General features: G+C 42.5%; 1 protein-coding gene across 1 annotated transcript in view; it reads right to left on the reverse strand.

Annotated features, from left to right (window-relative positions):
* Window positions 1–13,308, reverse strand: part of TRPM2 (transient receptor potential cation channel subfamily M member 2) — a 406,419-nt gene that overhangs the window by 271,430 nt on the left and 121,681 nt on the right. The window contains exon 4 of the mRNA XM_077448652.1: window positions 777–948. Coding sequence (XP_077304778.1) covers window positions 777–948 — 172 coding nt within the window. The remainder of the gene's footprint in view (window positions 1–776; window positions 949–13,308) is intronic.

Raw genomic sequence — 13,308 nt, forward strand, 5'->3', positions numbered from 1 at the left:
GCGACAAAGGAGAAAGCCGGGCTCCTCCGCTAGTAAAAGAGCGGTAAAAGAGCAGAAGATAGTGGAGGAGCTTGGCAAGAAGACCCCCAGAGCTGTCTAATAAATGGCTGCAGGGCCCCCCTTCCCCAAAGAACCCACCATGTTGAGGGCACACGGCCTGGTATGGCTCAGGAGGGGGCAGGTGCTTGCTCGTCCCCACCCCCTTTCCTGACTGTGTGCTCGGATAAGGGTCTGGAATGGACTTTGGGGGACCACCACGCTGTTCTTTCAGCATAGGGGTTCCCCTTTAAATCCATACAAGTCGACAGGGCTTGCAAGGTGTCAATCTCAACATTGACTTCCTTTGCTAGTCCCGTCTACCTGGAGTCACATTCAAAATGAAAGGACTTTACTCCGTGTGTGGGCAAGTCCGTTCATTTGAAAAGTCCGGTGGATTAGCACATAGTTGGGCGGATTGTCTTCTTTTGGGAAGAAAAGGTCCGCCAGAGCCTACATAGGTGAATTGTCCAGCGGACTAAGTCTGCCGGATAGTCCGATTGTGTGTACGTGGCATTAAACTAAATTGGTGTTATTACGTTTTTATAAATTTCGTTTATCTGCATTTCATTATGTGCAGTTCAGTTTCTATGACAGATAAAGTTAGAAGACAAACTGTCCAGCCTGAAAGCTTTTGATGATAGATGTTTCTCAAAATTACTGAAATGTTAATAAAGAAAGCTCATAATGAAGCAACTTACAGTAAGATAAAGCTAAAATACAATTATTATAGAAAAAACCTTTCCAGCTCTTGGGCTCAGGCCACTGAAGCTGATATCTCCAAAAGCATCTGTAGGCATCTCCTTTATATGTTCTTTATGATCCCATATCTCTTTGCTTTGGAAGGGTTGTGGCCTTGTAGCAATATCCATATGTTGTTCTTTGGCGTATCCACACATGCATATACTCTTTCTATAAAGAAATTTTAAAAAGATTATTATGCTCAAAAAAGTCACATATTTCTACTATACTGAATTATTTCTCACCACCATTGTTTACATTCTACAAATAAAGTTTTTTTTAAAATTCACTTTAAAATGAACATGAACTTGGCCCATTCTGCTCAAAGTTAGCCCTTGTACACACGGATTTTTTCTGAAGCTGTTGCATACACACGGTCGGACAAAGTTGTCGGAAAGAACGTGATGACGTAATTTCGTTACGATGGAACTACGTTCAGGCTAGTAGCCAATAGCTTTGGTCTAGGAATTTGATGTGAACATTCGTGGCACTTTGTCCGATCGGAATTCTCTACACACAATCGGGCAAAGTCCGATCGGATCATGTTGTCGGAAAGTTTTATAGCCCAGCTGGAAAACTTGGTCCGTCGGATACTCCGACAGAAACAGTCCGATGGAGCCCACACAAGGTCGGATTATCTGACAACACAGTCCTATCGGACATTGCCCATCGGAATATCCAAACGTGTGTACAAGGGCTTACAGGTTTGCTCAACAGTAATTGTCTTCTGCTATTTCCACACTCCCCTACTCCCCTAGGCCCCAAGAAGTCCTATGTGAGTTCTAAATCAGAGCTTAAATTGGGCTAAGGACCCTCTACAAAATGACAGCACTTGGGCCAGTGATTGGCCAGTCAGTCATCCAGATCTGCATACTCAGAGGAAAAGGTAAGAGTTGCTTACTTCCCCATTCCTAAAAGGACCAGGTTTTTGACAGGTGAAAAACCCAGTGTACAGAAAACCTGGTAATGATCTAGGGCCCCACTTGAAGAATGTTATACAAGAAATCATAAAAACTATGTATTCTAAGTCCCACTTGACCATTAACATTCCCTCCTAAGTTTAGATCTTGAATAAAGTATAGGGAAGAAGCTGATGTGAAAGATAACAGAGGTAACATATATGCACAAAGCTATCTGCACAATTAAAGAACAACCAACTGTTCTACAATACTGTTCTTAAAAACCCCAAAGTATGCATGTATTTTATTAGCAAACAATCCTGTTAATAATTCACATGTTTTATTAGACTGTGGAAACCTCTTATCCTTATTTTGCACCATTACCAACCAATAACTAAGTCCATATACACTATTGGGCAACAGAATTTTTAAGTTGTCCCTGTATCTATTTCAATTTGCCATTAAGGGATGCAACTTTTCAGCTCTGATTAGATTACAAAGTACATCCAGCAGCAATGACTGCAGGTAAGCGCTGGCTGGGTGGACAGCATTGGATAGCAGCTAGCTGCTCACAGGTGTGGGAATCACCAGATTCCTGTTGCTGTCATTCGCACCTGCGCTAGTTGCATATGCAAATGTAGCTTTAGTGCCATTAATTAAACATATATTGACTAGTTTAACCAAGAAATCAATGAGTACTATGCCAATATAATTCTCCCTTATTTACTTCTACCCCTGTTTGTTATATCTTCCAAGTTATAAGTTGTGTCTTTTGTCTTCCACTTAGGGTCCAAGTGGCACATACATAGTGAAAAACATGCTTATTAAAAGTACTATGGGTCCCAGCAAAATATTGAAATGTTTAAAAAATCATCAATAACAGCTTGACTAGGGTGTAATAGATGTTTTGACTCCAATATTGTCTAAGCACTACTCCACCATTTATCCCTGCACAAGTAACCACCCATGACGCAGGTTAGAGTTTAATGGCCATAGCAGCCCATTATTGACAATTTACATAAATAACATATTAACATTCAATACAGTATGAATGACGCCCCAAGGTCCTTGTAGGCATCTCATAAGGGAAGCTGTACCCAAGACAGGTCCCTATCAATATTCATGTTTCACCTATAATAAAACATATACAGCTGCTATGAAATAACCACATAAAGACCCGTAACTGACTTGGCAGGAAACAAAAATATTATAAATAAAGAAGGAAGGGTGGAAAGTTTTCCCAACACAATCTCCCCTCCAACCGAAGAATTTTAAATACCCTTCCACTGACCATCCCCTGAAGCCCCACCTGTTCCTGGCCTACCCACTAATCTGGTAAGTACCCCTTGATTCCTATTCACATTTGATCTACCAAAACATACCCTCCTATGCCAAACTCATTTAACCCAGTCATAACAGCCCGGCATCCAGGCTTTCCCTTTTCTTACTCTGGGCCTTACTTGACTAAAATATAAAAGTTGATTGTCTGACCACCAATCCATCATTTAAGCTTGCCCAAGTAACCACACATAACACATGTTTAATGGCCATAGCAGCCCTTTATTAACAAATGATGTAAATAACATTTAAATCTTCAGTACAGTATGAATGGGGCCCCAAGGTCCATGTAGGCTTCTCTATTTGAAGAACTGGCATAAAACCAAAAAACTGGCCTCCAGCTGCAAAACACTGGTTTGAAGACAACCAATAATTGCAGATACAACCAGGGCCGCTGATAAGCCAGTACAACCAGCCCTTCAGTACTGGACCTGATCCCAATCAGCCGTATGGGGGGCCCGGGCAACTTTGTTTTTATATTATCTTCCGGTGCAGCAACACTGCTAAGCTTGAGAACTTCATTTATATTTTCCAGTGCCCTGTCATTTTGACTGAGGGGCCTAGAAGGTGAAAGCAGTGAGGGGACTTTTTCTTCTATTTTGGGACACAGCAGATAAAGTGGAGGTGATTGGAACAGTGAGACTCTCAGTGGAGTAAGCATGCGTTCCACCTGCATTCCAGACTTACGCGTTTTTATCTTCAGCGTGACGTCTTCAGATGGCATTTTTGATCCCTCTTGTCATAAGACAGGGGGATCAATAGCGTTCAGTGAATGTGAACCTATACCTTATCTTCATATGGTGTTTACACCTTTGGGGCCATAGTAGAACCTTCCTTTGATTCACACAGGAGGAATTCCATATTTTGGACGCTATAAAGGACTTTCACTATTATCATATTTGCACTTAGTAATGTTGATTCTGCAATGTTGATTATATGACGACTCCACAACATGGCAGGCATTCTAATCCATGTCACTGTATCTATATCTCGGGAGATGCCTAGCTGTCTTCCGTTTTTCCGTACATCCACACTTCTAGTGCCCCAAGTGACGTAGTAGTACCTTCAAAATCAAACAGGGTGCCTTTGCCGTAAACAAGCAAACACAAGAGCAAACATAACAACTGCTGTCAGTTACACAGAAAACTCAAGAAAGCTCAAAAGTCGACAAACATTTCTGCAAAAAAATAAACTGCTATCATGACAATGCTGACCCATTCACATACATCAGGAGGAGCCATATCAAAAACATTTGGGAACAAGACAAGCTTCAGAGCTGGGAATCCAAAACAAATCCACCCTCAATCCATGACTCAGTTGATCTGTCTTAGATACGCCTAATTCAAAAAACAACCAACGCATTGAAACTATTAACATCTCTGTACTGTAAACCATCCACACCCCATTTGGTGGCACTAACCAGCTTGCCAATATGCAAGGTACCAAAAAAAGCCAACACAAATGCTACTTGAAATAACGCCACTTACAAACATGAACATATGGAAGGTAGCACCTGTAGTAAGGAACACAGAAAGCATACAATACCGGCCAGCGCCTATCCAAGGGTCACCAACCTCTTCTATAACCCTGCATGGCAGAAATGCTTGGTATGATCCAGAGGACCCAATAGCTTAAACAAAATCTAGCTAGCTTACAGTTCTTGGAAGACAAAGTCCTTTCCCATTCCAAAACACTGCATACTATAAAATAATGTACCAGCATTTTTTTATCCTCCTCAGAGACTACACTGCCTACTCCACTTACTAAACTGAACCATTCTTCCAACACCTAGGAGTATGTATATAATAAAGTGCAGCATTTACACGCATAGATTACATTTTCATTTCACAGAGGGATATAACCCTTATAAAATCAGCCAAAATAGGTGTGCAGACCTTCTCAGATCACACCTCCATATCGTTGCAACTCCAAAGAACGAACACACACCGCCGCTCCAATTCATGGAGGCTGAATCCCTCCCTGCTTACTGACAAGGCAAATATTAGCAAAATAGCAGATACAATCAAACTGTATTTCAAAGAAAATATTACAGAGGAGTTGTCGCCTCTCACAATCTGGGCGGCCCATAAATGGGTGGTCTGGGGGGAGCTCATACAGATGGGGGCGGCGAGAAAAAGAGTAGCAGAAAAGGAGACCAACGACCTCATACAGGCCATAAGAGACCTGGAAGGAAAACACAAACAATCATTAGCAACAGATACAGCAGTGGCTTTATTAGATTTAAGGAAAAAGCTACAAGCCCACCTGAATCTTAAAGCACAGAAAATCCTTTTCTTTAGGAAGGGGTTCTTCTATGAACACAGTGATAAAACGGGAACATTTTTAGCGAAGGCCCTTAAAGAAACACTACTATCGATGAATATCGCTGCAATTAAAACCAGCACTGGTCAGACAACACAAGATGCCACAAAGATAGCACAAAGATTTCAGGAATATTACTCCAACTTATATAATTTACCACAGACACATAAACCTAGAGATTTAATGGGGACAATGGCAGAGATCACTCACAAATTTCTTGCTGATAGCGGACTCCCCACACTTACTGAGGAGGACGCGCTGTCGCTGGAAGATCCGATAACTGAAAGCCCTTGTACACACGATCGGAGATTCCAACAACCAAATCCGTCTGATTTATTCTGACGGATTAATTCCGGACGAGGCCCGGAAGTGATGTTGCATACACACGGTCGGACCAAGTTGTTGGAATTTCCGCTTGCCAAGAACACGGTGACTTAAGCCGCCTACGGCGGGCCTAGAAAAGGGAAGTTCAGCACAACGTCCGGCACCCTTTGGGCTCCTTCTGCTGATCTTGTGTGTATCGCGTGTTAGTAGAAGTTTGGTGAGAGACGATTCGCGCTTTTCAGATTAGTGATTCAGTTCGGTACTGCTCTTCAGTTTCTGCTTATCTTTGCGTATCTGATAATCAGTGCGTGCAGTCAGTAAGTATTTGTTTCTCATTGTGGACTATATCTTGGTATAGTACGCTTTGATTTGCATTGCTTATTGTCTGCTTGCTTCTGCTATTCAGTTCGTTCTTTCAGGCATTGCTGTTTATCGGTGCTTGCTGTTGTCCGTTCTGACCAGCCGACCGTTTTGAAACCATGTTTCGTCTACGTACTCGTCGTAGAGTTTGTGCTGTGCAGGGGCTTCGTGTTGGGGTTCTTACTTTGACACTAGCCCAGTCCATGAACAGGGAGGGGAGGCGTTTGTGGACCAAGAATTGGTTGCGCCAGCGTGACCAGTTCTCGCACATGCCTTTGCTCCGTGAGATCCGGGAGAATAATCCTGATGATTTCAGGAATTATCTCCAGATGACGGACCCCGTTTTTCACCGTCTGCCGGCTTTGTTGACCCCTTATATCACCAGGCAGGATACCTGCATGCGGCAAGCCATCACTCCAGAGCAGAGGCTCATCGCCACGTTGTGCTACTTGGCGACAGGGAGAAGCCTTCAGGACCTCAAGTTCTCTACAGGCATCTCCCCCCAGGCTCTGGGGATCATTATTCCAGAGAACCGCGCTGTCCTAAGGGTGAGCTTAGGGTGTGTGCTTCCCCAAAAAAAGGAATATGAACATAAAAGATTAAGATACAATGTCATCAAAATTATTATATCAATACCCCATACCTGGAATAATAATTAAGTGTTTACAATCATAATCATAAATGTGCATTACCAACACTAACACATCGGAAATTTGTTATAAATGCTACAAAATTGTAACGTCTACACACTTATCACAATATATGTGCAAAACAGTGATTAAATTGCATGAAAATACACAAAAAAAACTCAATGGTAAAGTGTCCAATTTCTAAATTATTAAAGAAAAGTCCAAAGAAGACTCTGAGACCACCACGTGTCTAATGTATATCAACTCTCCATGTCCTGTTCGAAGTCTCAAAGTATATTATAGTGCACCACCACCGAGAGTGAGGATTGGCTCCTTACCAGATTTCTCTAAACAGTACGCTCTATAAGGCCAAGCCAGGCTGCGTGCATCTTTCACTCGTCCACAGGTTCCGCCCACAAGCCAAATCACATTTCAGTCAGGCTCCAATGATTTGATAGTGCATGGTCCACCATAAAAGGAGGAGAAAAAACGCTCCAAATAGTGTAAAAACGTTTATTAAAAATAAAATAAAATAAGATAAGAAATGCACTTACAAAAATGCTGCAAAGTTAGGCATATCACAGTAGGAGGCGCCGGCCGAACGCAATTCTCCACAACAATACCCTTTCACCAGCTGGTCAGTTCAGAGGCAATAGATGGCGTGTCTTCGCCGCCCGACGCGTTTCGTGAGATATCACGTCGTCTCGGGCTCGGTCGACACGCCATTATGCCTCGTTTATATAGTACCCTATAGCCCAAGCCTCCTCCTTCATGAAAAAGCTACGGCCTCACTATCGATCCCGTAGCGGAAGTGAAGTACGTTCGTCAAGACTCGCCAGCCAATCATATCGTCTCCCGATCCGATCGGCCTATAGTCACTGGTTTACCGCTCGAAGAAAACGGGAACCAAGCCTCGCTTCCGATGCTATGTCGGAAGCTATGTCCCCACGTTCGTAAGGGCGGAAGTTACACGCCAGAAGGTATCTCCACCCTTACTAACAACGTCACTACATCAGAGCAACCAACCTATTCTGAGGTGGCGCAGTGATGAGAATGCAAATAGAGTGATGGGTGTGGATGGGGTGAGAGCCAAGCCTCACTTTCAATCCTCGCTTCCTATATAGAACATACAGGAAAAACAGAGGAAAAAAAAAAAACAGAAGAAATGAAATTAACACTTTAGGTTTAATCCAGACCACCAACCATCCTCACATCATAGAACATAATTCTATTTAAAAAACCGAAGGGATAATATTCACTCCGAACCAAAATGAATATCAGAGGGGAGACTTCGAAGCACCATCAAGGAGGAGACTTGTGCCAACAAACTGTCCTAATATACATTATTTATAATGTCATATGACCAGTTATATACAGCACATTTATAACGCCTCATAAAACATATTCATATAAAAAACCTATTCATATAAAAAATATTTCTATAGAAAAGGGTTTACAAAAACTTTAACATCATCAAATTAGACTCTTATAGCAGCATCCCCATGACAATTTTTTATAGAATTTTTTAAAAACGCAAATAAGGTCAATAGTTGGACAGGGGTTACAAATATTTATTGAAATATCTAAGACATAACCCATCCACGAAATATGTGAGAAAAAAAATGGATATATCCTCCATCGGGGTAGCACACTAAAATGTTATTCTCTACCACAAAATTATAGTAAAAAGGACCATAGTGTTGCCCCCAGTATGCCCCCAGTTTGGCCAACCTGTTCATGGCCAAATGGGAGGAGGACGTCGTCGATTCCCTGAGGCGATCTGAAGTCGCATTGTGGATACGTTATATCGACGACGTCCTCCTCCTATGGGATGGTGAGGAGCTGGATTTACACAACTATATGGAAATGTTGAATCAGAATAATAGAGGCATTAAATTGAACTATGAAGCCAGTAGGGCGCAGATCAATTTTTTGGATCTAAACATCAAAGTGGTGGGGGATACTTTTGTCACATCAACGTATTTTAAGCCAACAGATAGAAATTCCTATATTCCCATGGGAAGCTGCCATCATGCCTCATGGTTGAAATCTGTTCCCTTGGGGCAATATATGCGCCTCAGGAGGAACTGTACTGACATCGCTACGTTTGATGAGCAAGCCGCGATATTGTCTCAGAGATTCAAGGAGAAAGGATATGAGACAGAGACCTTAATTGAGGCGGTGAACACAGCACGAAATAAAGACAGGTCGATACTATTGGCAGAAGGGATTAATAAGGAGGATAAAGACAAGAATCAGATATCATTGCCTTTTGTGACCACATTCTCGATGCAACATCGGAGAGTTAAGCAATTAATTCGTAAACATTGGCACGTACTGACCAATGATCAGGTTTTGGGTCCAGTCCTACCTGAGAATCCCATGGTTATCTTCAGGGGGGTACCTACATTAGGTAGTAAGGTTGCCCCCAGTGTACAAAATCCCCCGAAGAGAGACAGGTGTTTTTTCCAGAATTTAACAGGGTTCTATAGGTGCAAAAACTGTCAGGTGTGTACATTAAATGTGAACAAAAGTTCCAAAATCTGTAATTTCTCCTCCACGAGTACACATAAATCATATGAAGTGGAGCCTTTTATAACTTGCTCCTCTGAGGCAGTAGTAAACCTCATCCAGTGTCCCTGCGGACTTCAATACGTGGGGAGGACCAAGAGGGTCCTAAAAGTCAGGTTGAACGAACATATCGGTAATATTAGACGGGGCTTCGATAAGCACCCGGTTTCTAGACATTATGACGAGGTACACGATAGGGACCCCTCCAATACCCTTTATATGGGGATAGATAAGTACAGACCGCATTGAAGGGAGGATCACTGGTAAGGGATATCTCCCGTTTAGAGATGTCATGGATCCACAGGTTAAAAACATATGCCCCGTTTGGGATGAACATCGATATTGATGTAAATGCGTTTATAAACAATGCTTAGCATAGTGGAAATTTTGTAAGCCTAAACTCCTCAATAGGGGTTTCTGTGGAGAGATTTCTCTCCGTTGTGGGATAATGGCAACACTATGGTCCTTTTTACTATAATTTCGTGGTAGAGAATAACATTTTAGTGTGCTACCCTGATGGAGGATATATCCATTTTTTTTCTCACATATTTCGTGGATGGGTTATGTCTTAGATATTTCAATACATTTTTGTAACCCCTGTCCAACTATTGACCTTATTTGCGTTTTTAAAAAATTCTATAAAAATTATCATGGGGATGCTGCTATAAGAGTCTAATTTGATGATGTTAAAGTTTTTGTAAACCCATTTCTATAGAAATATTTTTTATATGAATAGGTTTTTTATATGAATATTTTTTATGAGGCGTTATAAATGTGCTGTATATAACTGGTCATATGACATTATAAATAATGTATATTAGGACAGTTTGTTGGCACAAGTCTCCTCCTTGATGGTGCTTCAAAGTGTCCCCTCTGATATTCATTTTGGTTCGGAGTGAATATTATCCCTTCGGTTTTTGAAATAGAATTATGTTCTATGATGTGAGGATGGTTGGTGGTCTGGATTAAACCTAAAGTGTTAATTTCATTTCTTCTGTTTTGGTTTTTTTTCCTCTGTTTTTCCTGTATGTTCTATATAGGAAGTGAGGATTGAAAGTGAGGCTTGGCTCTCACCCCATCCACACCCATCACTCTATTTGCATTCTCATCACTCCGCCACCTCAGGATAGGTTGGTTGCTCTGATGTAGTGATGTTGTTAGTAAGGGCGGAGATACCTTCTGGCGTGTAACTTCCGCCCTTACGAACGTGGGGACATCGCTTCCGACATAGCATCGGAAGCGAGGCTTGGTTCCCGTTTTCGTCGAGCGGTAAACCAGTGACTATAGGCCGATCGGATCGGGAGATGATACGATTGGCTGGCGAGTCTTGACGAAGGTACGTCACTTCCGCTACGGGATCGATAGTGAGGCCGCAGCTTTTTCATGAAGGAGGAGGCTTGGGCTATAGGGTACTATATAAACGAGGCATAATGGCGTGTCGACCGAGCCCCGAGACGACATGATATCTCACGAAAAGCGTCGGGCGGCGAAGACACGCCATCTATTGCCTCTGAACTGACCAGCTGGTGAAAGGGTATTGTTGTGGAGAATTGCGTTCGGCCGGCGCCTCCTACTCTGATATGCCTAACTTTGCAGCATTTTTGTAAGTGCATTTCTTATCTTATTTTATTTTATTTTTAATAAACGTTTTTACACTATTTGGAGCATTTTTTCTCCTCCTTTTATGGTGGACCATGCACTATCAAATCATTGGAGCCTGACTGAAATGTGATTTGGCTTGTGGGCGGAACCTGTGGACGAGTGAGAGATGGCCTTATAGAGCGTACTGTTTAGAGAAACCTGGTAAGGAGCCAATCCTCACTCTCGGTGGTGGTGCACTATAATATACTTTGAGACTTCGAACAGGACATGGAGAGTTGATATACATTAGACACGTGGTGGTCTCAGAGTCTTCTTTGGACTTTTCTTTAATAATTTAGAAATTGGACACTTTACCATTGAGTTTTTTTAGTGTATTTTCATGCAATTTAATCACTGTTTTGCACATATATTGTGATAAGTGTGTAGACGTTACAATTTTGTAGCATTTATAACAAATTTCCGATGTGTTAGTGTTGGTAATGCACATTTATGATTATGATTGTAAACACTTAATTATTATTCCAGGTATGGGGTATTGATATAATAATTTTGATGACATTGTATCTTAATCTTTTATGTTCATATTCCTTTTTTTGGGGAAGCACACACCCTAAGCTCACCCTTAGGACAGCACGGTTCTTTTTTTGGGTCATGTTTATAAGTATATAACTTTTGGTATATAGCAGAACTGCAGCAGTATTTGATGTGTACATTTTTTTCACTTTTGTGGTGGTAGCGCGATTTTTTCCTTTTCTTTATTCATCATTATTCCAGAGACCTGTTCTGCCATCATTCAGGTCCTGCAGAAGGACTATATGAAGGTAAGTTTTATCCTTTAACATCACATTCTATGTATTTAATGATTGCTAATTACCATCATTGTAATATGCTCTAATTCATATGCTCTGCCCCTTCGTCCTCAGGCATATTTGCCTCACTAACTTCCCCACCATGCTCTTCTTGGCCCATAAAACTATAGTCTAGTCACTTACCAATGTATTTAATCAGCTCCATAGTATTGCTTTTCCCTAAACACCCCCTAAAATGTCTACAAATGTTATGTGTGTGCTTCAATTCATGCAGAGTGACATTTTTTTTTTTTGGTTGTGCCAAACTCATTAGGAACCCCCTCCCCCCAACAGCTAGCTCAGCTGATAGCAATCCTCTATCTGCTGACTAGGGATGAGCCGAACACCGCCCGGTTCAGTTCGCACCAGAACTTTCGAATGGACCCCAAATTCGAACGAACTTTAGAACCCCATTGACGTCTATGGGACTCGAACGTTCGAAATTAAAAGTGCTAATTTTAACGGCTAATATGCAAGATACTGTCCTAAAAAGGGTTTGGGGACCTGGCTCTTGCCCCAGGGGACATGGTTCAATGCCTGAAATGTTTTTAAAAATGGCAGTTTTGGCGGGAGCACTGATTTTAACCACTTGCTTACTGGGCACTTAAACCCCCCTCAGTCCCAGACCAATTTTCAGCTTTCAGCGCTGATGCACTTTGAATGACAATTGCGCGGGCATACAACACTGTACCCAAATGACATTTTTATCATTTTTTTCCCACAAATAGAGCTTTCTTTTGGTGGTATTTAGTTACAGCTCGGAGTAATATTTTTTGCTAAACAAACAAAAAAAGATGCAAAAAAAAATAAAAAATCATGTTTTAATAGTTTGTTATAAAATTTTGCAAAACGGGTCATTTTTTTCCTTCATTGAAGTGCGCTGATTAGGCGGCACTGATAGGCTGCATTGGTGGGCACTGATGGGCTGCATTGGTGGGCACTGATAGGCTGCATTGGTGGGCACTGATAGGCTGCACTGGTGGGCACTGATAGGCATAGTTAAGGCGGCACTAATAGGCACAGATAAGGCGGCACCGATGGGCACAGATAAGGTGGCACTGATGGGCAAAGATGGGCACAGATAAGATGGCACGGATGGGTGGCACGGATAAGTGGCACGGATGGGTGGCACGGATGGGCACTGATAGGTACCACTGATAGATGGGACTGATGGGCACTGATAGGTGGCACTGATAGGTGGCTCTGATAGGCGGCACTGCTGGGCACTTATGGGCGGCACTGCTGGGCACTGATGGGCGGCACTGGGGTGCAGCACCTTTGAGGCAGATTGTGGGCACTGTGGGTGGCACTGTGGGTGGCACTGCTTGGTGGCACTGTGGGTGGCACTGTGGGTGGCACTATGGGCACTATGGGCACTGCTGGGTGGCACTGACGGGGGGCACTTACTTTTATTCAGGATGGCACTGCGGGGGGCAGGTGGGCACTGGCAGGGGGCAGGTGGTTGCTTGTATTGCTGGCCGTGATCGGGACTGATGTCCCGATCACGGCCACCGGTGATCGGCTTTTTTTTTTCTCCTCACGCTGTCAGCGCGAGGAGGAATAATAGCCGATTACCGGCTCCGTTCTATTACATGATCAGCTGTCATTGGCTGACAGCTGATCACGTGATAAGGGGTC

Source organism: Lithobates pipiens, unplaced genomic scaffold (genome assembly GCF_037356315.1).
Source record: "Lithobates pipiens isolate NorthernLeopardFrog02 unplaced genomic scaffold, aLitPip1_a1.2 Scaffold_22, whole genome shotgun sequence".
NCBI lineage: Eukaryota > Metazoa > Chordata > Amphibia > Anura > Ranidae > Lithobates > Lithobates pipiens.